This window comes from Delphinus delphis, chromosome 18, assembly GCF_949987515.2.
Source record: "Delphinus delphis chromosome 18, mDelDel1.2, whole genome shotgun sequence".
Taxonomy (NCBI): Eukaryota; Metazoa; Chordata; class Mammalia; order Artiodactyla; family Delphinidae; genus Delphinus; species Delphinus delphis.
In genome coordinates this window covers 757,551-782,597 of record NC_082700.1, presented here as the reverse complement: position 1 = coordinate 782,597, position 25,047 = coordinate 757,551, and the positions used below count along the sequence as shown (strand labels likewise).

Genomic DNA, 25,047 nt, shown 5'->3' with positions numbered 1-25,047 from the left:
AAGGATTTAAGATTTATATGAGCTAATTACAGACCACTTATACTCTATTTCCTAAGGAAAAAATAAACGTCTTACGTCTTTGTCTTTATTAGCATACTAATAAGAGATGATTGCCTTCTCTATATATCTGGAAATCAAAGAAACATAAGTTACCAATTAATCTGTTGCTTGAAAAACTCAAAGCTGAAATACAAAGGCAAGAACTCAGAACGTAAGAACTGGATGAGAATCTTCAGTCTGTCAGATACAAACAGAGCACGTGGCTCCAATGCTCAGCACACAGTCCACGGACACGAAGGGTGAGGGCAGGGCGGGAGGGTTTCTGTGCGTGAAGCCTCTCCCAGCAGCCTGTGAGCTTGATGCTTTTCCCCTTGTTTCCTCTCTATGCCCCACTCTCCTTGAGTTAGTGCAAATTTATGAATCTTACAACGTACTATGACAAACCTTAACAGTAAGGGTTGCTAAAGAATGACTTAAACACCAAAGTTTGCGAACTCCATCTCCAGTGGGTAAAAAGAACGCTCAAGTAAAATGTGTGACAACACCACAAAGAACGGGAGGTGGAAACTGGGATCACAGGGCTTGAGGTTACCACATGTGAGACAGGGCAAGAAGGTCTGAAGGTATATAATGATTAACTGAAGACGCACACTGCAAACCCACTACAAATAATTTAACAGGCATAAATAATAAACCAATGATGGAGATAAATGTAATCACAGAAAAATAATTCAAAAGAAAGCAGAAAAAGACAAAAACAAAAAAAACCCACAAAGAACAGATACAGTGACCCCTCATCCAGTTTCACTTTCTGTGGTTTCAGTTACCCACAGTCAACCAAGGTCCAAAACTATTAAATGAAAGATGACAGAAATAAACAATTCATAAATTTTAATTGCAGGCCATTCTGAGAAGCCATGATGAAATCTCGCGATGTCATGTCGTCCCGCCCGGAGGGACGTGAATCACCCTTGGTCCGGCACATCCCGCACATCAGCCACCTGGTGGCCATCTGGGTTGTCAGATCCACTGCAGGGTTGCAGGGCTTGTGCTCAAGTGACCCTTACTTTACATAATTATGGCCCCAAAGCAAGAGGAGTGAAGCTGGCAATTCGGACACGCCAGAGAGAGGACGCACAGTGCTTCGAGTGAAAAGGTGACAGTTCTGGACTTAATCAGGAAAGAAAAAAATCGGATGCTGAGGTTGCTGAGATCCACGGTGAGAACAAATCTTCTATCTGCGATGTTGTAAAGCAGGAAGAAAATTCAGGCTAGTTTTGCTGTCACACCTCAAACTATAAAAGCTACGGCCACAGAGGGTGGTCAGTGCTTAGTTAAGATGGAAAAGGTGTTCAATTTGTACAATAAGATTTTAGAGAGAGAGAGAGAGAGACACCACATTCACAGAACTTTTATCACAGCACATTATGATAATTATTCCATTCTGTTAGTAATGATTGTTGTTAATCTCTTACTGTGCCTAATTTACAAATCAAAACTGTATCACAGGTAGGTGTGTAGAGGCCACTGTAGCATACACAGACTTCAGCCCTCCAGTGGGGATCCCGAAGTATCCCCTGTAGCTAAGGGGGGTCAACTGTATAACAAGCACAAACAAGCAGGATTTTCAATCCAGTGATTAATTACATTAAATGTAAAAGGTCTAAACCGGGGTCTGCACTACAGTCCTGAAGGCTGGCCCGCTGCCTCTTTACAAATACAACCAAGTTTTCTTAAAACAGAGTGCAAGCGCCCGGGCTGCTTTCCACAGATTAAGTATGGCCTACAGAGCCTAAAATGTTTACCAGCCGGTTCTTTAAATAAAAAATTTTGTTGGTCTGAACACACCAAGACAAATATTATCAGACTGGATTAAAAATTTTTTTAATTTGAAAAACAAGGCCGGGACTTCCCTGGTGACACAGTGGTTAAGAATCCACCTGCCAGTGCAGGGGACACGGGTTCGAGCCCTGGTCCAGGAAGATCCCACATGCCGCGGAGCAACTATGCCCGTGTGCCACAACTACTGAGCCTGCGCTCTAGAGCCCGCGAGCCACAACTACTGAGCCCACGTGTCGTGCTCTGTAGCAAGAGGAGCCACTACAATGAGAAGCCCGTGCACCGCAACGAAGACCCAATGCAGCCAAAAAAAAAAAAGATAAATAAAAAACAAGGCCCAACAATATGCTGCCTAAAAGGCACCTACTTTATACCTGGAGACACAGCAAGTGCAAAGTAGAAGGATGAAGAACATAAACCATGTGTGCGCTAACCAGCAACTAGGCCAGAGCACCATCATCTGAGTTGACCTAACGTTTCTCCCACTAGTCAGAAGGAAGATTAGAAATAAAAGCACCAGCTCTTCAGGACAATTACATAAGATCTGGCAGTGGGGGAGAGGGGGGTGCACACTGTTTATAAAACAAAGGGAATGCTCGCCACTGACTGAATTCACTGAGCTCTGACCCAGACGTCTTCAGGGGCTGACACAACGACTGGGAAGCAGAGGGAAGGAAAGACACCAAAGTGTGTAACACAGTTCCCTGTCCTTGGGGACAAAGGTTCCATGTCTTTTGCCACATTCATAAAAAAAGAGATGCACGCACATCTAGCCAAGCACGATGGGGTGGGAGGACCCAGGGGAACAGGCGCCCACCACCCACTCTGGGTAAACGTGGCGTGAAGGACTCGCACAGATGTAGAACAGCATGTGAAAGACTGACCGGGACTGTGGGGCTCACGTAGCCCCTTCTTTCTTCCTCAGACATTTCCATATTATGTGAACTTCTGGCGACAGCCACCACCCCTTACACCATCGGAAGAACAGGATTAGCTACCGCATCTGTGAGGGAGGAAAAGGGGCTGGGCTGGCCCACCCTCACTTCTCAACACACCACCTGCCCCACACGTCCACAGGGCTTGGAGAGGAAGCCGTGCTGCTTTTGTTGTCAGCCGGGGACGGAATCAGAAAACGCATCACACAGAGAAAGACGCACATTCTTCCAAAATAGCACCTACCTCTGTATGCATCCTTGAACTACCAACAAACAGCAATGATTTCTGGAAACTATCTTTTAGACATCTTATCACCACAATGAGTTTGAAGATTATTTTTAAAGCTGGTTATAAATACCATACAGTCCTTTACAAAAAATTAAATCAAGCCTGTGAAAATCTGTCCAGTGATGAGAAGAGTAAAACAACTGGTTTTCCAATTGTGGTAAAAATACACAGAACATAAAATTTACCATCTTGACCTTTTCTTTTTCTTTTTCTTTTTTATAAATTTTTTGGCTGCGCCGCACGGCATGTGGGATCCTAGTTCTCCGACCAGGGATTGAATCCGAGACCCCTGCATTGGAAGCGCGGAGTCCCAACCACTGGACCCCCAGGGAAGTCCCCATCTTGACCATCTTTAAGAGTACTGTTCTGGTAGTAAAAATTTATTTTGAGGAAACATTTTTCAGTTTATAAAGAACCTATTTTAAAAAGAAAGGAAATTCTGACGTGTGCTACAACATGGATGAACTTCAGGACATTATGCTGATTTCACGTACATGAGGTACCCGGGAGAGTCAAACTCACAGAAACAGAAAGAAGGGTGGGCGCCAGGGGCAGTGGGACTAAGGGATGAGGAGTTAGTATTTAATGGGGACAAAGTCTCAGGTTTGCAAGACGAAGAGGGTTATGAAGATGGATGGTGGTCATGTTTCCACAAGATTATCAATGTACTTTATACCACAGAACTGTACACTTAAAAACAGTTAAGATGGTAAATTTTGTGTTATATGTATTTTACCGCAATTAAAAAATTGGAAAAAAATGAACCTACTTGAAGACATAATTTATAATCATTAATATTACAATCCATTTAGCTTTCAAACCTCTAATGGTATTTGAAGTTCTACTTTATAAATATTTTGCTACTGCAAAATATGTGATGGTCTCTGAATACACAGTAATTTAGAGGTTATTCCCCACCACTGCTTAGATAATCTTAGGCAAATTTCTATCCTGAAGAGGGAAAGTGAAATACAAATCAAGACAATTCTAGTTTTCTCCAGTAATTTATTCAGCACCTACTACCTGTTAGCAGCGAAATATTTAATTCGAGGCCTATAAACAAAACTCCACATAAGAACATTTCCCCCCATCATTGACCATATTCACAAATACACAGGATGGAAAGCTAGGGCCTTTTCTGGCCTCTGGGCTCAAACCTGTACTATCTGTTCAAAACTAAAAGTCATTATCGAAAGTGGATCTCCATGTTTATTATGGGAAATGTATTCATTCAAGATTCACAGACATGTGGTTGAAGTTTACCTAAAACCTCTAAAGAATGAAATCTTTTATAAGATGATTCCAAAGAACTAATGAGTACTTACACTATTTAACAAGTTAGAAACACAGCAGAGATGAAACAGACCTATTTGCAGAGGGAAGTCATTTATCTGTTTACATGTATATCAGCACAGATCTATATATACATATATATACCATGCCTCAGAATGTTAATTCATTTATTTGCAGTTGTAAGGTGGGGATGAAATCAACCTGATTATCATATATATACATGGTAACAAACACACACATCATTAGTCCTGTTACAAAAGATGCATGAGCTTCGAGTGGTCTGTTACTAACTATGTTTTTCACCTAAGTTCTTTTTGGTTTTGGTACACAGTTTTGGAGAACCTGAAGTTCACTTTTAGGGACACAGCACATTATAGCAGAAACACCTGTATACAAAGTAGCTAAGAAAACCCTTTATAATATCCCAGTATTTTCGAATAAATTACTTTCGCCTTTCTTGGTAAGCCAATAAACCCTGACGTTCCGTAATATTCCTGAAGCAAAACATTTTTTTTCTCCAAGAACCTACCACAACAACCTTTCTTAACAACATTATATTCGAAAGTAACCATAAAATCACTCACCTCTTGAATCCCGAGGCAAAGATAATAGATACTGTCAGGTGCATAATTCTCCCCATTTGGCCTTCGGATCTCATTGACGAAATGGGCCAGGCCATAGTCAAGCTCAGCCGTGCTGTGACAGAGTAGATCCTCTTTTAACTTTACTGACTTAGCTAAAAGGAAATAAAATTTAAAATAATAATTATTATTTACTGTCTTAAGATTAAGAAACTTTCTGAAATCACTTTATTCTGTGTAAGAATTTACAGGTAAAATAAGAGCTACATTTAAATGTAAAGTATTTTAAGCTACATTCATGCTTTTTAAAATCAAAGGCAGTTAATAACAAAAACCTTGATTGTTTTTTCAAGGAAAAACATATTTTTCATGTACAGTACATGCAGCTTCATAGTAATTAATGACTCACTTGAGTGCCTTCTGGATTTTCACATCCTATGGGTATTCTAGTATCAGTCAACGTTAAGCCTTTACTGTGGATGAAGGAATGTTCTAAATTTACATGTATTTTCTAATGTAATTCTCATGACAACCCTACAAGGTGGGTACTGTTACCCCCCTTCAGAGCTGGGAAACTGAGATGCTAGTACATGAGGGAACCCTGGCAGTCTGACTCTAGCACCTCCATAAGGCCATACTTCCTACCCTCTCTGTGGTGCCACGGACTGGTCCATGCACAGTAAAGAGTCTGGCCTGCTGCAAAGGGCTCTATCTGCTTAGAGCAAACTTTCTTCTTTACCCACAATCATCATAATCATCAACTTCAAAAAGGAAACAAGGTTTGTTTGAGTTGTACTGACCAGCAAGCAACAGGAGCTCCATGAACCGACACTACCGTAAGGGCTTCATTTGTGCAACATGGTGCATGCCCGTGTGTGTGTGTGTGTGTGTGTGTGTGCGCGCGTGTGTGTGTGTGCGCGCGCGTCTGTGCGCGCGCGCGTGTGCGCGCTCAAGCTCACTCATGCACATAAACGGAAGCACAGAAGAATAGTTACCAAAATATGAATAAAAACCTTGCTTTTAAATAGGACATAGGGGAAACAAATCAGAACACTTACGAGATTTTAGCTCATCTAACACCAGAAGATCTTCATCAAGCTGCCTCGTTCTGACCCAGTGTTTCCAGGCGTTTACCCCGTACGTGTACTTGAAAGGGAAGCTGCACTCCGAGTTGTCAGAACTGTCATCATGACACTGGTACCCTGACACTGCCTTCCTCTTGGCTCCCTGGTAGTAAAACACCACTGTCAAATCTTCTTTTTCTTAAGCCTATATTATTTCATGACTTTATGTAAGCCATCTCTCAACAAATGCACATTACAAAGAAATATATTTACATGATTAGAACTGACTGGAATTTCTGATCTGAGAACAGTTACCTATGACATTACTTGAAATCTCTCTCCAGGAATGCTGTATTTCTGCATAAACTACTCTGTACAACAGAATCGTATTAACTACTGCTGTGAGTTGAGAGTCACTGATGAGAAAATACATATATAATAATTAAAATCTGAAATAGAAGGATTCAAAATATTAATGTAAGAGAGAAACTGAAGAACTTCTCAAAGACACCACCTCATAGGAGATGACTCCTCAACTCCTTCCCACTTTCTTTCTTTCTTTCTTTTTTTTTTTTTTTTTTTTTGGTACGCGGGCCTCTCACTGCTGTGGCCTCTCCCGTTGCAGAGCACAGGCTCCGGACGTGCAGGCTCAGCGGCCATGGCTCATGGGCTTAGTTGCTCCATGGCATGTGGAATCTTCCCGGACCGGGGCACGAACCCGTGTCCCCTGCATCAGCAGGCGGACTCTCAACCACTGTGCCACCAGGGAAGCCCCTTCCCACTTTCTTGATGGTACTGTTTGCTGTACAAAAATTTTAAATTTGGATATAACCCAATTCATCTATTTTTTCCTTTTGTTCCTGTGCTTTTGGTGTCGCATCTAAGAAACAGTGTCTAACCCAAGTTAATGAAGATTTAGGCCTATGTTTTCTTTTAAGAGTTTTATAATTTCAGTTCTTACATTTAGGTTTTTGACTCATTTTGAGTTCATTTTTGTGTGTGGTGTCAAGTAAGAGTCCAATTTCATTCTACCACAAGTACTCACTCCTTTTTTCAATTTTCCCTTTCTCTTTCTTTTTTGGAGAAATTTGTGAAAGTCATCTTTTTTTAAAGAAAACCTTGCTTTCTGTTGGAAATGAGAAATACGGACAGTTGTTACTGATGTTCGGAACAGCGATACCCGTTTGTACATTTACATCTGGGGTCCCTGAATGAACCGCCCAGCACGTCTTCCTATGTGCTGGGATGCTTCAGTGAGACCAGATGTTACAACTGTGTACCTCAACCTCATCAAAAATACCAATGGAAAAAACAGCTCCCTAGAAAACAGTCTCAGTTGTTGTCTAATAATTGAATTTACTTTTTTAGCAAATATGTAAACCTTTTATCGATGACAACCTTTTATCAAGATAAAAATAAAAAGTTGCAAAATTCACTCTTCTTCTATGAAACTACAACTAAATAGGATATATTTTTATTACCTAGAAATGAAGTAATAAAAGCTTTACCTCTTAAGTCTTTTTTAATTCCAGAAAACAAAGTACCTTCCCACATTCTCAGGTACAACTGAAGCTCAAGTACCCTTGCCCTCTATTACACAGAGACAGGATGTGAATGCAAGAATACTGTTACATTTCATACCTTTTTTTTAGATCGAGGTCTAGGCTGTTCCTCATATTCTTCTCCAAAAACAGGTGGTAATAAAAACTCATTTTCCATATCAAGCTCCTCAGCAGCTGACAATTGAATCAGAAGAACTTTCATTTCAAACGTAATAGCACAGACTCATGCTATATAAACTCAGCCAACGAAGGACCACCCGCTGAATGCGCACGAGCACCATGCGCAGGGCAGCCTGTGCTGGGTGGAGAACAAACCATTTTCTCTACCTAACCTGGTCTATAAGTTCTGATAACGCCTGTTCATACTCTTAAAAAACACATGTACAATGCGTATCAACATGGAATTTTGTGGAAGTGTGTGATAGAAAAATTACTAAAACCTGAAATTTAATTATAAGATCTAAATGGTCTCAGTACAAATCTGTTTCAGTCTAGTTTCAATCTATTAAATCTTTTCCAATGTAAAAGGCTTTACATTCTATTCAATATGCTTATTGGCCATCGATAAAGAAAATAAACAATGAAAAACAGAACACATTTCTTTTACAACAAAAGACCTGAAAATATTTGTTTCCCTTTGAAGGTTAACTTAATTTTCAAAACGATTTTAAGAAAAATACTATCAATATTTTATTTAAATAAAAAGACACCAACACTTCTATATGTGTAAAAGTTTCTATAATAAATTAGTTTTAAGAAAGTTTCTTTTTAAGGCTCTGGGAAATTCCTTTTAAGTTCTGTAAAAGTTTCTATAATATGTATCTGTAAAAGTTTCTATAATAAATCAGTTTTAAGAAAGTTTCCTTTTAAGGCTCTGGGAAATTCCTTTTAAGTTCCTACAATTCAAAATATGTTTCAGTTTGGAAGTTAACTGCTGAGTTTTATCTGGGTAAAAAAGAAAAGACCAATAATAACAGTACAGGCAATGACATGAACATTAGATTGTTAATGATCATAACCACGATTTTGACACCATAACTAAAGTGCAGAACCACACTTCCACTGAAAGAACAAAACAGAATTTCTATTACCTCTGGGGAAATCTATTTCAATGTCCAAATCTGGTTCATATGGTACATCAGGCATGTTGGACTCTGTCTCCGGGTCAGAGTTCTTCAAGAGATCTGAACCAATTATGTCCGTTTCAATAATTACACCTGTAATCAAGCCATAATATCATCAGAAATCAAAATAGAAAACTGCAACAGTACCTACACATAATCTGGCAAAAGTCATTTAATTGTAAATGCAAGATAGGAATACTTATATTAACATGTACAAAACGAAAAAGCATGCAGCTACCTTGAAATGTAAGCTACTATAAACTCTGTAGTAGATAATCATGAATACACAAAAAGTTTCAATCTTGTAAGTTTTGACTGCCCCTCTACAAAGTTAAAAAGCATGCTTTAATAGTAAAACAACTCTGTAGAGTGTTTCTAAGAGCAATCTCTTGTCAAAAATAAACTTACGAGCATGTGTAACTAATTTTCAACATTCTTTTTGAATTGTGACCTAGGTTTTCACATCATTCAATATAGGCTTAGTCACAACCGGCTTCTAACGTTTTGATTGGTTGCTTTAAACACATTTGTACTGCAACCCAGTGAAAAAAGACATTTTATTGAGTTCAGGGTAGTGGTGGGAAACAGAGACACATGCATACACAATGGAAACAAAAGTTTCACAAAACAATACCCTTTCTAGGAGGGATTCATGCTGACATATTTTTTCCGTTTCTTTCTTTCTTTAAAAACAAAAAACAAAAAACAAAAAACCCAGAAAACACTGGTTGCAACCCACTAAATCCATTTCCCACTCCCTAACCGAGTGCTTGCCCAGCACTGTCCCTGCGCGACGCCCTGTGCTCTGGGTGAGGGGAGCAGGAAGCTCAGGGCAGCCCCGGAGGGCTGAGGCAGGAGAAGCATTCCCAGACACATGTCCTGCTACACCGCTTGGCAAGCACTGCCCTAGTAGAAGTTAAGACAACGCTGGCTTAGATAATGCAACTTACTTTCTTAGCATAAATCAGTAAAACAAAATTGGGGATAACCATCATAAAATAAGAGTTTGAGTTATAAAAGCCTACTGCAACTTAGTTTTTTGTGTCTGAGCTCGTCCACTGAAACAAGAATAACTTAGAGTCGATTTTACAAGTTAAATCCTGTTAGCAATTAAAACAGGGACCGTACAAGTTCCTGGGCTCGACGTCAGGGAGCACCTGCTAGATACAGTGCGGGCCTCATAACCCGAAATCCACTTGTGCTGCAGCGTGCCCACACCCGCTCAGGCTGAAGCACAGCGACAGCCGGCCTCGCTCTAGCAGCAGCCCCCCAACCCCGATGTCGTCCCCCCCCCCCCAGCAGCGGGGGACTCACTGTGGATGTCGGTGCCCTCTGCCTTCCCCTCGTCCTCAGCCATGTCGGTCACTGTCAGCAGCTCTGTGCCCAGGGGATCTGAAGAAACTGTGCTTTTGAGCTCCTCGGCTGCCGCAGGGATCTTCTCACTGCTGTCCGAGGGGACGGGCAGAAACACGGGGACTGGCACCTAAGTAACCAAAGGACTTACTCTCAGGCTCACTTAACATTACAAGGTATTTTTCCAAATTAAAAATCACTCTGACACATGATCTACTTCATAATGCTGCACTGGTCAGAAGTTTTGGGAAGAACACGTATGTTAAGTATCACAAAGAAAGCCCCGAATACAAGCAGCTACTTTTTGAAGTAACAAGTAATTTTTGAGGCATTTCTGTCACCAGGGGACTACAGTACAGTAGGCCAGCCCTGACACAGTGTCCCCAGCACTGCAGGGGATGACATTTATATGAGCCTCCATTCCATGTATCAGTTGTAAACCTTACGGTTCACAAATCTTTCTTTCTAAAATGAACACAAATATGTTTACACAGTATGTGTAAAGCAGGTGCAGACATTGGCTGAACTTCACTCTCGAGGACGAGCACTTACCTGATCACACACACAGCAACCCCTGGCAAAGCCTCAACCAGACCCAAGTGAACTGCTGATGAAAAGCCAAGCCTCCACCCTCTGTCCCACCAGTGTCACTGAAGCAGTCACCGCCAACCCACTGCTGCCCCGCCTGCACCTGAGAGATCTCAGGAGGAAGGGGAGCTGAAAGTCTGACTTACGGGCACAGGAACGGTCGTGGGCACAGGGATGCTCTGGCTGTACATGTGCATGGGCACCGGCACGTACACGGGCACCGGGATGGGCACCGGGACATACTCTGTCCTCCACTCACCATCTGGGGGCACAGAACGTGTTCAAGGAGCAACGTCAACCATGACCACCACTTAAACACAGCTGCTCAGTCAAAGTAATTTGGTAACAAAGAAAAATTTAAGTGCCTCAGTACCCATTTAAAAGAAGTTCCCAGTTTTCACAAAATTAGGTAAGTTAAAAACAACAGGGACTTCCCTGGCAGTCCGATGGTTAAGACTCCATGCTTCCAGTGCAGGGGGCACAGGTTCCATCCCTGGTCAGGGAACTAAGATCCCACATGCCACGTGGCGTGGCCGAAAACAAACAAACAAAAAAACCAAAAACAACAAAACTGAATGCAGTAGCTGTCCTAAGTTATAGAGAGCACAAACAGAATTTAGACTTTTTTTTTTTTTTGGCCACGTGGCACGTGGGGATCCGACCAGGGATGGAACCTGCACTCCCTGCAGTGGAAGAACAGAGCCTTAACCACTGGACCATCAGGGAAGTCCCTAGACTTTTTTTAAAATAGAAAAAAAACATCTTTTAAAGTATTATATGGTCCCAGACACTCTCACACCCCCACAAAAAGGTTTACTTAATCAAACAATCAGAATACAGCTAACGTTTAAATTTGATGAAAATACATATCTGAATGATTTCAACTCATTCTGACAAGGAAACAATAGTTACGGTTATAGACCACACTCAAAGAGATGGTTTTCTCAGAAGAGCACTGTAACTTTAGTGGGTCTTGGCCCCCAAGGAAATTTTTGATACAGCATTTTATCACTGGTGACATAACTTGCAGGCCTTTGTTAGAGACTGATCTTTATTAATGATCTTAAATGACATGCTGTATTCTGAAGGCATGTCTAAAACCAGATAAGCAAAATCAACAGAAAGTGACAAAGTGACCCAACAAATCTATTCTGCAGCCCATTATTTGAGAAAAGCATGGATTTCACTCAGCGAGGTTTCAGGATGCGAGTCACCTGTCTGACAGGACTTGCTCTGCATGTGGGGTTTGCAGTAAGTTGCCTTCGTCATGGTCAAAGGTTTGCACAGAACTGCCTTGTTCTTCATCTCCTTGTTGGGGGTTGGAGAAGGGGGTGGTGCTGAGCCCTACCGAGAAACAAAGAGAAACATTTTTATTTCTGCCTCTAATTTTTATTACTTTATGCTGTTGTTAATATCTGGTTTCTAGGTCCAGCGGGGGGAACACACAAAAGTGGAAGAATATAATCAATTTATGCTGTTTCTACTATGTCTACCAAAGTCTTAATCTGGAAGGATCAACATGAATCTATCCCAACTATAGGAAAAGCAGTAGTAATCGTTCATTCTACAAATCTGTTTTTCGAAGGATACCACAGCATACTTTTTAATATAACATAAAAGACAAGTCTCACTCTTAAATAAAAAAGCAAGGTTGTTAACCTGAATTTTGAAAATAATTAGACTCTTATTATGGCTTTCTGATACTCTCTCTCTACTGCATAAACTGCTTATACGTGGTGCTAAATTTGAAAAGAAAAATGATGAAAATTATTACCAAAAATGTTATCAAACTTTAAGTTGTTTCCTCTGTCCCAACCACTGCAATTTTAGGAACGTCTCCTCTCGATACAGATGTTTCAGCCTGTGCACCACAGTACCGTTTACACCACAGAAACACACACACACGCTGTAAAGCAAGCTGCAGCTCTGTGCCTAGGAGGCGACATGAAGGTGCTGTGCACACCACCGATCGCTACGGGGAAAGGGACACAATTCAGAGTTCCTGGTCTTCGGGTGCCAAGCGCACAGTTCCTGCGGACACGGACCTCACTCCGAAAACGGACCTCACGCCGAAAACGCACGCCGCACGCGGCGTACGGCGCCCCGCCCCTCCCCGCGCACGCATGCGCAGTAGGTGGAGCCCGTGTCCGGGAAAGCGAGACGGCCTCGCCGCCGTCCCGGCGCTGCGCAGCGCAGGAGAACCCAGGACTCATCAGAAACGAAGCCCGCATGGTCTCCCGGCGCTTCGCCAGGGCCCATCCGGCCCCGAGGCAGGACCCCAGGATAGTATCTCAGCCGGGGTCAGCGGACAACTCTGGGGGTCTCGGACCGTCTTCCAGCAGCCATTCTGCGGCTTTGCTCTGCCCCCTTGTCCAGTCTCCCCGCTGGGCTTGGCCACCTTTTCTGCCACAACCACCTCCACTCATCTGTGTGCGATGCGCACCATGTTTTCAACGCTCTTCTTTTTATTTTCTGTAACACCTTCAAAGACGGACATTTTCCACGCAGTCTCATCAAACATCTTCCAACGCCACTCATTTCCCAAGCGGCCTCCTGATGCTGCGCCCGGCGGGGCCCGTCCCCGGCATCCTCGCTGCAACTGGGCCCTGAAAGCCCAGTGCGCCCTGCTGGGGCTGGGGAAGGGGGAGGAGGAGGGGTACTCAGCGTCTGGGGGTGGTTTCTGAGTCCTCCACCGCAATGGATAACATCCGATAATCAAAACCCGAAGGCTCAAGGTTTTCATTCTGGAGGCCGAGTTCAACTTGTAGGATGATGCAGCTGCGAAACCAACCCCAGAATATTTCGGACACCACCCCTGCTTTTTCTGTCCCACCCCACATACGGGCACACGGGCTAGGTTCCCCTCTAAGTGCTCGTGGTCTGGGGCTCTACGCACCAGAGGGCTGCACTTGGTCACCCTTGGCCTTGGCCCAAGAGCAAGGACACAGAGTCTCAGAAGGATTCAAGTCAGGGCTTCGAGACCACTTGCATTCGGTAGGTTCGTTTTACCAATGACCTTGCAAAAACTAGCCAACAGAAACAACCTTCTGTTGTTTGTAAGCTGCCTCACTTATGCATCTTCCTGCGTAACCCCCAGCAGCCCCCTCTGCAGAGCCCAGACCTGCAGAACCCACCGGGGCCTGCAAGACCCACATTTTTCACATGTGAGTGGGCCAGCACCAGCACAAAGAGGCCACCCTTTCCCTGATCCTGGTGACAGGCTGTGAGCTGACAGTCTCACCACACTGCTGGTCACTGTGCTGTGTTGTAAGCAGTCATAAGCTCACGAATCCACAAATTTAGTCAACATACCGTCTTTCCCACAGCTTCCCCACGCACTAGTTTACCTCAGCCCTACAGACGCTGGATTTCTTATCCCTCTTTATAGATGAACCATATCGTTCGTTCATCCACGAAACTGAACTCACATGGGTCCCCCAGTCAGACACACAGCACTTTCTGGTGCTTAACCCAGCAGCAAAATCACCAACACAAAGCACAAAAATAGGAAAAACTGGCACTCGTCAGACTGTGAAGAGGACACTTGCTTAAAGCATAAGCTGAGAGGAGATGGCCAAGCAGCCCCCGGGGCCCACACCCCTGGACACTCACGGTCTGCACGTGACCTCGACAGCTACTGGGCACTGATTCAGGGGTGACAGACACATCTTAGAGAGCAGGCCAATTCACAAACGTGAAAGGGTACTAATAAAAAACGGTGCACAGTGGATCTCTCATAAGTTTCAAGTCATGCTCATGGCCAAGGGGGCTGGTCCCGTGTGAGCTCATTCTACGCTCACCAGGATTCCAAACACCGTGCCACGGAAGCTGGTCTGACGGCACCGCCGTGCAACATCAGGCAAGTCACTGGGTCTCCTGAGCCTCAAGTTCCTCAACTGTAAAGCGGGAGTAACAGTTAACACCAGCTATTGAGTGTCTACTACACACCAAACCTGGGGAAGTTGGGTCTGGACTGGGAAATACTCTAGAACCCCCTTATGAACCAGGGGTCAAAGTCACAGACATCCTAGGTTACTCGTCATTCTGCCGACAGGGCACCATGTCGACTAAACTATGCCACCTGGTAAAAACCGACACTTGATACTGCTTCTTACTTTTCTCTTGGTCAACAGGCAGGATCTATACCTACTGATAATAAATTCTGAAGAAGGACCACAAATAATGAAAATTATAATGACGAAAGCCACCACACCTCTTGAGTATTTGCTATATGGCCAGGGACTATAAGCTATAGACAATGTCTATGTCCCCCTAAAATTCACACTCAGATCTAATCCCCAAGGGGATGTCTTGTGAAGGTGTGACCCTTAGGTGGTGATTCGGTCATGAGAGCAGAGCCCTTGTGAATGGGATCAGTGCCCCTCATAGAAGAGACCCCAAAAAACCCCTCCCCCACGTGAGGACATGCGACAAGAAGGCCGTCTGGGAACCAGGAAGCAGGCCCTCAATAGACACCAGGTCTGCTGGAGCCATGATCTCAGACTTCCAGCCTCCAGAACTCCGAGAAATACCTTCTGTTGTTTGTAAGCTGCCTCACTTATGGCATCCTGTTATACAATATATAGTAGCTCAAACGGACTAGGACACTATGCAAAGCACCAAAGTCACACACCTGATGAAATGAATTCTTTAACCCTCTCAGCACAAGGGGTAGCAGGTGTTTTCTCACTCCCATTTTACAGATGAGGAAACTGAGGCTCAGAAGCTGTACAGCCCAGTGGAGGTGACAGAGAAGAGTTCTAAAGTCAGGGTTCAAGTGGCTTCCCCGATGCAGGCCCTATGTCTCCAACACCACACACCCTGCCCCATGGGTTAGCGCTCTTGGTGACGACCCCGACGAGGTTCTGTCTCCATGCCCACATTACAGATAAGGGGAAAGTCACACAAAGAACCGTAAAGTGACTTGCCCCAAACTCTACAGCTGAGCTCTCATCCAAGGACAAGGTGGGAGGGGCTCTACGTGACAGGAGGTGATAGCTGCAAAGGCCCATCCTTCCATCCGTCCCATGAGGTGGCCTCAGTGCTGCTGCAGGAGAAGAGTACCTGCTTCTGTGCGGGCGGAAGGGTGTCTTGAAGCCTTGGTCAAAGCTTTGAAACAAGGTTGGGAGTTGCCTTATGGCTGCATGCAGATGCCAAACAGGGAGTGATCATCTGTACACTCCTCAGCAAGGATCAAGTGCCTGGTTAGAATCTGACAATTCAGCTGAATGCTCCTGAATTATCTGACTTAAAAATATATTACCACAAGGGCAGAACAGATAGGGGAGGAAAGCAAACAAAAAAGCACTCTTAACTTGTCTAGGATTCTAACTATTAACATCAAAACCCAAAACTGGGAATTCCCTGGTAGTACAGTGGTTAGGACTCGGCACTTCCATTCCATTTGATCCCTGCGTGGGGGAACTAAGATCCCGCCAAAAACAAACACTGAATGGAATAATATAAAAACACCAATCTTTCATCTACATCAGAGATCCTAAACTGTGGTTACATGTTAAAATCACCTAAAGAACTTTTCAAAACTACAGAAGTTCTGAGTTGGAGCCTAGGTATTCGAAAGGTTTTGAAAACTCCCCAGGTAATTCCAATCTGTAGCCAGAGCTGGTTAACTCCTTCTGCCCAGGAACACACGAGCAGAGGCTCACCATGATGCTGGTAAATGGCTCCCACAGAAGCCCCTGGATCAGGGTGGCTCCTGCAGGCGGGCACAAGAGGGCCGGCCCATTGTTCAGTGCAAGGCTCCTTTTATACAGAAACGGCCACTTTCAGCCCACAAGAGCCTTGAAATGCTAATGTAAAAGCAGAATCTGATGTATTACACTAAGAGAAAGAAAAACACTACAGAAAAAGAAAAAAGAAAACAGAAAAAAACCCAGGAGAAAGCATATGGAAGAACTCCTCAAGTTTACAACTACCAGGGCCTTGCCCCTAGGACAGATCTCCAGACCTGTCTGAGGGGCATCCGCCTAGCCCGGCCTGCCTCCCGCTTCCCAGGATCCCCCTCAGGTCCCTCCAAGTTCGGCCCCAGTGAACAGTTTGGCCAAACATGCACGCCTCTGGACATTATTATTCCTCTGACTTTTCATCGTCTACTGGCAACCTTCTACTCAGCTGTTCAGAAGTTTTGTCACAGCTGCCAGGACCGCATACACTCAACCATTTCAAATGCACCATTGCTACTGCCCTAAAGATGCAGCTGGGATGAGCGCTTCAACGCAAATATTTATATGTCTATCTCGCCCAATGTGGGTAAAGGCCACAATTAATTCACCTTTATATTCCTTAGCAGGTAGAAAAGGACCTGTTTTTATATCGGGTAACTTAGCACAATATGAATGCTTCAACTGTCTCAACAGAGGAAAGTAAAAAAATCTTTTATTATTACAATCAGATTAAAATGGACTAATTACTTTTTCTCCCCACATGATGAAAGTCAGTATTTAGCACTTTACCTATTAAGCAATACTTACTGTCATTTTGGTTCGGGACGTCTGACAACCCTGATCTAAAAACAAACAAATTTAAAATAAGACAAATATCACTTTCTTCAGGATTTTCTAAATCCATATCTCTCATTAATTTTTACTGATTTTTAAAATAGTTACTGAAGAAAATATATTTTAAGTTCTTTCAAATAAAGAATATGAGATCTGAGAGCTGAAATACAGAGATAAGTAGTGGAATTAACTCTCTCCCCATTTTGTCCCCTCAGAAAGTATACACTGCTTTGGGAGCAATACTATGTTCTTAGATTTAACTCAATTATTAATTAAGTCTAAAGGGTTTTCTTTGTTTCTCCTACCTACCCCCAGCACATACAATTTGCTAAAAATAGTTTTCATTTAAAATTGCAAGTGACACATGATAGGCAGATCAACTTTTTTACAATTTTTGTTATAATTCTGTTTAGCTGCTCTCTACTCCCAAGTAGACTCTATTTTTTTCAACTAGCATTACATTTTTAAGAGAATAAAATAAAAAGCAGTACATCTACAGAAACATCACTGAAGGCACTTCCACCCAGGGAAACTACGGAAGTTGCTATTAAACTATCTCTGAAATTAACTGCTTATTATCATTACCTTGAATCCAGATCTCTGAAACTAAAAACTGCTTTACAGGTTTTTCAAGTTACTAACCTAAACGATCACATACCATAATGTAAGTTTTCAGGTCCTTTCTGGGTTGTCATGTTGGGCTCGTTCTGCTGACAGTAGAAACGCAACAAGCAGTGCTGGTCGCAGAAATGTTTCATCTCCCCTCGCCACTGCACCCTCTCCCTCAGGGTGCCTTGAGATTTACAGCAGTCACACCTTGCAGCCTTGACGACAAAAGGAAGGTGTCAGACATCTCCCACGACAAGGTTTAAAAAGTCCGACATGTATTTTACAAGATTTCTAGACATTTCAATGACTGTTGTCAAATGTGATAAAACAATGTCAGATAAAGAAAAAATAAAATTGTATCATAAACGTACAGTAAAATCCACAGAAGTTTAAAAAGTAGCAATTTACCTAATTGTCAAAATCCCTTTCTATACTTACCAGAAGTCAAAGACCAGCATTACAAAGATAGGCTATAACCAAAAAAATTGAACAGTGGTAGCAGACCAAATTGGTACAACGTTTTTTTAAGATTTTTTTTTGATATGGACCATTTTTAAAGTATTTATTAAATTTGTTACAATACTGCTTCTGTTTTATGTTTTGGTTTTTTGGCCCAAGGTATGTGGGATCTCAGTTCCCTGACCAGGGATCGAACCCATACCCCCTGGATTGGAAGGCAAAGTCTTAACCATTGGACCACCAGGGAAGTCACGGTACAATGCATTTTAATATTACAAAATAATTTTGAGAGCCATAATGATATGCTGGTCGAAGTCTCCCACAATTATACTACACTGAAAATCTCTGATTAATGAACAGATTTCCCAGGTTAAACTGAGCTCATAATGGACCCATTTATACAACTGTACAGACCAGAATAATTTTGAAACCAGCTCTTATGCTGAGAAAATCATGGATGTTAATTTGAAATGTTTTGTTTCAGTAGTTTAATATAATAAATTTGAAGGGCATTAATACTGGTTATTTTTTTAATTTATTTTTCGCTGCACTGGGTCTTTGTTGTTGCACAGGGGCTTTCTCTAGTTGCGGTGGCTTCTCTTCTTGCGGAGCACGGGCTCTAGGTGCGTGGGCTTCAGCAGCTGTGGCTCACAGGCTCTAGAGCGCAGGCTCCAGCAGTTGCGGCACATGGGCTTAGTTGCTCCGCGGCATGTGGGATCTTCCCGGACCAGGGCTCGAACCCGTGTCCCCTGCGCCCTGGCAGGCGGATTCTTAACCACCGCGCCACCAGGGAAGCCCCAATACTGTTTTAATGACAAGAACTTCAAGTTCATGTCTTAGAACACTCGGTATTTAATTAATTAAAAAACAATTATATTTTAAGATCACAAATGTGAACTACACCTAGGAAAACAATCAGCCCTAACTAGTCTACAACTTAATATGCAAAATAAAACCAACTAAAATTCATACATAAAAAGTTATACGTTATGATGGTGAATCAATTAATCTAGGGACAGATTTTTGAGAGATTCCATTTTACCTAGATTTTGCCCATTTTCACTAATTCTTAACATCTTGATCAACGAGTAGGCCAAAAGGTATAACAATCAATTTCAAATACAGTACCTTTCATAATTAAGTTTTGGTTTTTTTTTTTTTTTGAGGTATGCAGGCCTCTCACTGCTGTGGCCTCTCCCGTTGCGGAGCACAGGCTCTGGATGCGCAGGCTCAGCGGCCATGGCTCACGGGCCCAGCCGCTCCGCGGCATGTGGGATCTTCCCAGACTGGGGCACGAACCCGTGTCCCCTGCATCGGCAGGCGGACTCTCAACCACTGCGCCACCAGGGAAGCCCCATAATTAAGTTTTTAATCTACTTACAGTAGAAATAAATTACTGCAATTTTTAAAATTGCCCTTTAGTTTAGCCACCAACTTAGAAGTTTTGACAAAGCAGTAAATATTAAGTACTTGATAGCTGGTAACAGTCACAGCTGTAGCTTTCCCTCACTGCTCTAATCACCTAGACTTTTATACTGCGGGTTTGGAAACCACTCACTTTATTTTTTTTTATTATTATTATTTTTTTTGCAGTACGCGGGCCCCTCACTGCTGTGGCCTCTCCCGTTGTGGAGCACAGGCTCCAGACGCTCAGGCTCAGCGGCCATGGCTCATGGGCCCAGCCGCTCCGCGGCATATGGGATCCTCCCGGACCGGGGCACGAACCCGTGTCCCATGCATCAGCAGGCAGACTCTCAACCACTGCGCCACCAGGGAAGCCCGAAACCACTCACTTTATGTCTCCACAGGAGTCCCATGAATCAACACTACAACAAATTCCTGGCTGGCACATGAACAAAGGGCTGTGTGGGTAAACAGGTCTTATGTAACAGACATACCCACCCAGGGTTAGAACACAGGCTCTTTATTTCTCCAGGTCAGGGATTTCTCCTGCCAAATAAATGTTAAACCAATGAAGAAGATTTGCAGTATAAATTATGACTATTAAGTGATGCCAATATCGCATCTCTTGTCCAAAAACTTGTGAGCTTAAATGTTATACTGCTGGTAATATAACATAGTAATCTCAGTAACATTAGCACTCACTATCAACCAGGTCCTAGTTTACTCAATAGTAAAAAGAAGTCCCTATATAAAACTCTCACCAGCAAAGACTGTTCTTTAAAATAATCATTGAAGTGCTCCAGGTTTCCGGGATTTTTTCCTTTTTATACTTTATACTCGAAGAAAAGCCAAAGCACCACAGGAGAAACTGAGTCTAAACAGTCAAGAACACAGCAAAAGTGAAGATGAGAACCTGAAAACAAAGGCCAGGCTGCCCTCTCCATTCCACAAGCCTCATAACAGGGCGGGGAAGCTCAAGTCCCAATACAGTAAGTGACTTCTTAGGGCCAAATACCAAAGTGCAGAGGTAGGATTCAAAGCAGACAGTCCAAGTCAAAACCAAAGCTTTATTTAGTGCACCAAGTTACAAAGACAATGGAAAAACAAATGAGTTAATATGAATAACTAGAAATAAAAATCCTAACATGTAAAATGCTGCAAGAAAGTTCTCAGTGTAACATCTAAAACCCAAATCAATTTGTATACAATTTGTATTTGTATAAAAAGTACTGTGCTGACTCTTTGTATATGGTAATATTTCCACTTACACAATAATTTAATAGGCCTAGAGCCTACAACCAAGCACATTCGACCCAAAGAATCTGAACAATAAAATCGCTTCATTATTTTATATAGACATTTGGAATTCTGTCCTAACAACACTTTAAGCTCCTTTCTTCCAGGAAGTTCAAAACAAATTTAGACGATTTCAATTAAAAAAAAAAAAAGGAGCAAGATTAGTGCTAATTTACAAATGGCAACAAAATATGTATGTATTTTTTCAGGAAAAAGGATAATAATAGAACTCAATACTAATTCAAGCTTAATACCATAATCAAAATTTTAGAGGTTGTAAACCTCTTGTTTTTTGGCTTGTTTTCTCCTTTTGCAGCCACTCATACAAACTCCTGGTAAAATGTCTGGAACCATGCTAAATGGAAAATCTCATTAATGCCCATCATTTGTTACCGACACCAACACCACTACCTCCTACTCACGAGACGGGACTCTTAGGAAAGCTTAACATTCCTACAGCGTAAGAACACATGTTTCTGGTTTAACAAACACTTTGTGGTTTTCCTGTCACTGTGAAAAATCAAGGGTTGTGTATTATTTTGAGGAGGAAAAAAGAAAAAGTTACTGATTCAAACAATCTAAATAATAGGCAGGTACTAACGAAACTCAATTCAAAAACCTTAATCCAACTGCTCAGCTAATCCAGGAGCCTCCTCTGCAGTAACTGAGGAAGGTCATTGGACCTACACTGACACAGCCCCTTACCTGTCTTGGACAGTCTGGGTTGATGTATACACATCCTTGTAACCTTCCACCCTCTTGTTGCCCACTTCCCCAATCAGACCTAATTTTGCAAGGGGGAACCACGAACAAAATGAAACAGGGGATTTTATAGTCATTTATTTAAAAAAAGAATGCAGCAATAAAAGATTGGGCACTGGATACTATGCAAAGCATTCGAGTGATAAGAATTCTTCTGTTACCCAAAGGTACATTTAAAGCGAGAATATTAGGTATTTCCTTTAGAAACTTAATGTCAAAAACAATGAATGATTTTCTAAAATCAATATTTCTGGCAGTTTATAGACAAAAAAGAAAAACATAGAAGCCCCAAAATATTTTCCATTCAGGTATCCTTTTATGAATAAGGCTTATTAAAATGTAAGTATTAATTTGATTACAGCCCAGTCATGCTGTTCAACTGCTGGGGCATTTGCACTGAAGAATTTAACACTGTCACCCTTCACTACTGGTTTTTAAGGCAAATCGAAGCCTATATTAGGGCTTCTCTGGTGGTGCAGTGGTTAAGAGTCTGCCTGCCAATGCAGGGGACACGGGTTCGAGCCCTGGTCCGGGAAGATCCCACATGCCACGGAGCAGCTAAGCCCATGTACCCCAACTGCTGAGCCTGCGCTCTAGAGTCCGTGAGCCACAACTACTGAGCCCACGTGCCACAACTACTGAGCCCACGTGCCACAACTACTGAAGCCTGTGCGCCTAGAGTCCATGCTCCACAACAAGAGAAGCCACTGCAATGAGAAACCCGCACGCACTGCAACGAAGAGTAGCCCCTGCTCGCCGCACCTAGAGAAAGCCTGCGCGCAGCAATGAAGACCCAACGCAGCCAAAAATAATTTTTTTTAAAAAAGCCTGTATTAAAAAACTGTAATTTGAAGAAAGTTTAAGAAAAGCTTATTAGTTCTATTAAGAAGTACTAAGAAAGTATTCTTGGGAAACAGTGGGACTTCTGAATTATCTTCACTGTATGTCAAACATGTAGCTTTTATTGTATTACAATACTAAATCCTTTTTCTCCAAAAAATTTAAACTTATAGAAATGAAAAGAACTATCCTCCCACCTGGTTTCACATTATGCCTGGAAACATTAACTTTGAGGAAAAGTAAAACCTACTTCCTTCGAAAGAGTTATCTGGGAGAAGAAAAAAACATTAATTTTATTCTCAGCGTTTTTTGGTTGCATGATTTCAATGGCTTTTGTATTCTAATTTTGAAGAGACAGTATTTAACCTCTATTTTAAATCCAAAAGCAAACCATTTTATAGGCCTGAAAACACAGATTATTCAAAATGTCTTGTCAAATTAAACAAACATAGGTGTAAATATTTTTAATTTTAAAAATATAATATCAAATACTTAAATTTAAACAAACAAAAATGTAAAGCTCTCGAGACTCTAGGTAAATACAGCGTGTGCTCCTCTGTGGCGGCATCAGCTGGGCTGGCTGCTCTCGTTGTAAACATTCCTTGATGAGGCACTTTTTATAGATTATGGGTCACATTTTCTAATGAACTAAAATCTAAAATTCTGAGTTCTTAAATTTAAAAAGTGGAAGAGGAAAGAAGGTCAGGAAAAAAATCATAATTTGGTTGGGACTCAATTTAACACATTTTCAAGATGACCATGTAATGGTAGCAGTGGATAAGGGGACTCATGAGAAATGTCAGAAAAGACGCTACTCAAGCAGAAAGCACAGAACACAGGGATTCTCTGACTCAGCACTGGCTGCCTCCACACAGGGCCCAATTAATTAGGAGGGGCAACTATTTCCTCATTTTGAAGGTTGTAATCCTATTGATTACATTAAAAATCATCACTGTTGCTTGCTTTACAAATTCCTATCATGTGTCTTTACTCCTCAGATTAGTATAGCTTGTAATAATGCTATTGTATATATTACACAAAGATCTGTGGGGTTTAAAGTAAGACAAGGAATAATAAAAATGTTACATGTATAGAATACTGACATTAAACATAAACAGATAATTGTCACTAGTTATTTAACGAACTTTCTGAAATGCACTGCCTCACTGAAATTTCATCATTGAACTTATAAAAACATTAGCTACAATTACCCTTTAAATAGGAAACTGGAACAAATGGCAACATCAGAATAATTTGGTCTTTTGCCAAAGAACACTTCTTTGCTTCCCAAAAAAGAAAAAAGAGGAAACCAAAAGATTTCTCTCTTTTAATTATAAGTAATATAAAAGAGAACAGGAAGAATCAAAGAAAGAAGCCAAACAGAGGAATACAGCCCACATGCTGTGAACAAAAAACAATATCCTCCAAGAAAGACTATTTGAAAGAACTGAAGTTTTGAGTTCACAGTTACACGACTGGACAGAAATCTGTATGATAACCTAATGACAGGGGTTCCTCAGTATCACACGGTAACAACCTCTGTCTCAAACAGCAAAGCAAATGGTGAAAAGGGTGACAGTAAGAACAAAGCGGAGTTTCCACATCTGTGTCCACTAAATACCTGCATCCAAAACCAGTTTCTAAGAATAAAACCTCCTCAACAGTGGAGGAAAAGGTATATTTGTGTGCTAAACTGAAACTGAGCGCTTAGAGCCATCAAAGTAACATTTCCTGAGTGACTTCTCATCTGTCTGTAACAAGGTGCTGCTTCAGACGGAAAGGGACACAGCCTCCAGTGTGTTAGTATTTGTGCTGTGTGTTTCTAAAATGTGAACCTTAATTCAAGGGCTTAAAGTAGTCAGAAATAACAGTAAAATAGTGAAGTAACTTTAAAAGTGCAGCAAAATCTTAGCCTATAACAACTTGGAAAGTATCTTGCTCCTCTCTTTATTTAAAAAGATGTTTGGGGAAAAAAAAAAAAAAAAAAGATGTTTGGGGACTTCCCTGGTGGCGCGGTAGTTGGGAATCTGCCTGCCAATGCAGGAGACACGGGTTTGAGCCCTGGTCCGGGAAGATCCCACATGCCATGGAGCAACTAAGCCCGTGCACCACAGCTACTGAGCCCACGTGCCACAACTACTGAAGCCCGCACGCCTAGAGCCCATGCTCCGCAACAAGAGAAGCCACCGCAATGAGAAGCCTGTGCACCGTGACAAAGAGTAGCCCCTGCTCGCTGCAAATAGAGAAAGCCCGCGTACAGCAACAATGACCCAATGCAGCCAAATAGATAAATAAATAAATAATTGATGTGTAAAAGAAAAAAAAGATTGAACCCTGTTATAAACTATGGACTTAGAGGAAAAAAATAAACAAAAACACATCCTAAGTATCTAAAACAATTACCTGCCAATGTTCATAATTGATAAAGTACTCATCAAAAACATTTCTATTTAGTAAGATAAATTTTAGATAAATAATCCATTTTGTTGAACTACACTGCTGAAAATACAGATACCTCCCAGTTTGGGGGC

At 42.0% G+C, this 25,047-nt stretch overlaps 1 protein-coding gene across 5 annotated transcripts in view; it reads right to left on the bottom strand.

Annotated features, from left to right (window-relative positions):
* The window catches only part of LOC132413534 (zinc finger MYM-type protein 2), a 93,277-nt gene that overhangs the window by 8,076 nt on the left and 60,154 nt on the right, over window positions 1–25,047 (bottom strand). For 4 of the 5 annotated variants that reach the window (XM_059995580.1, XM_059995578.1, XM_059995576.1 and 1 more), the window contains 9 exons: window positions 17,805–17,970; window positions 17,120–17,154; window positions 11,843–11,972; window positions 10,775–10,890; window positions 10,002–10,170; window positions 8,655–8,780; window positions 7,643–7,737; window positions 5,996–6,164; window positions 4,941–5,092 (listed from right to left, as the gene is read on the bottom strand). In XM_059995580.1, coding sequence (XP_059851563.1) covers window positions 4,941–5,092; window positions 5,996–6,164; window positions 7,643–7,737; window positions 8,655–8,780; window positions 10,002–10,170; window positions 10,775–10,890; window positions 11,843–11,972; window positions 17,120–17,154; window positions 17,805–17,970 — 1,158 coding nt within the window. Of the gene's footprint in view, window positions 1–73; window positions 128–4,940; window positions 5,093–5,995; window positions 6,165–7,642; window positions 7,738–8,654; window positions 8,781–10,001; window positions 10,171–10,774; window positions 10,891–11,842; window positions 11,973–17,119; window positions 17,155–17,804; window positions 17,971–25,047 lie in introns of those variants that run through there. The other variant, XM_059995579.1, reaches the window with a different exon arrangement.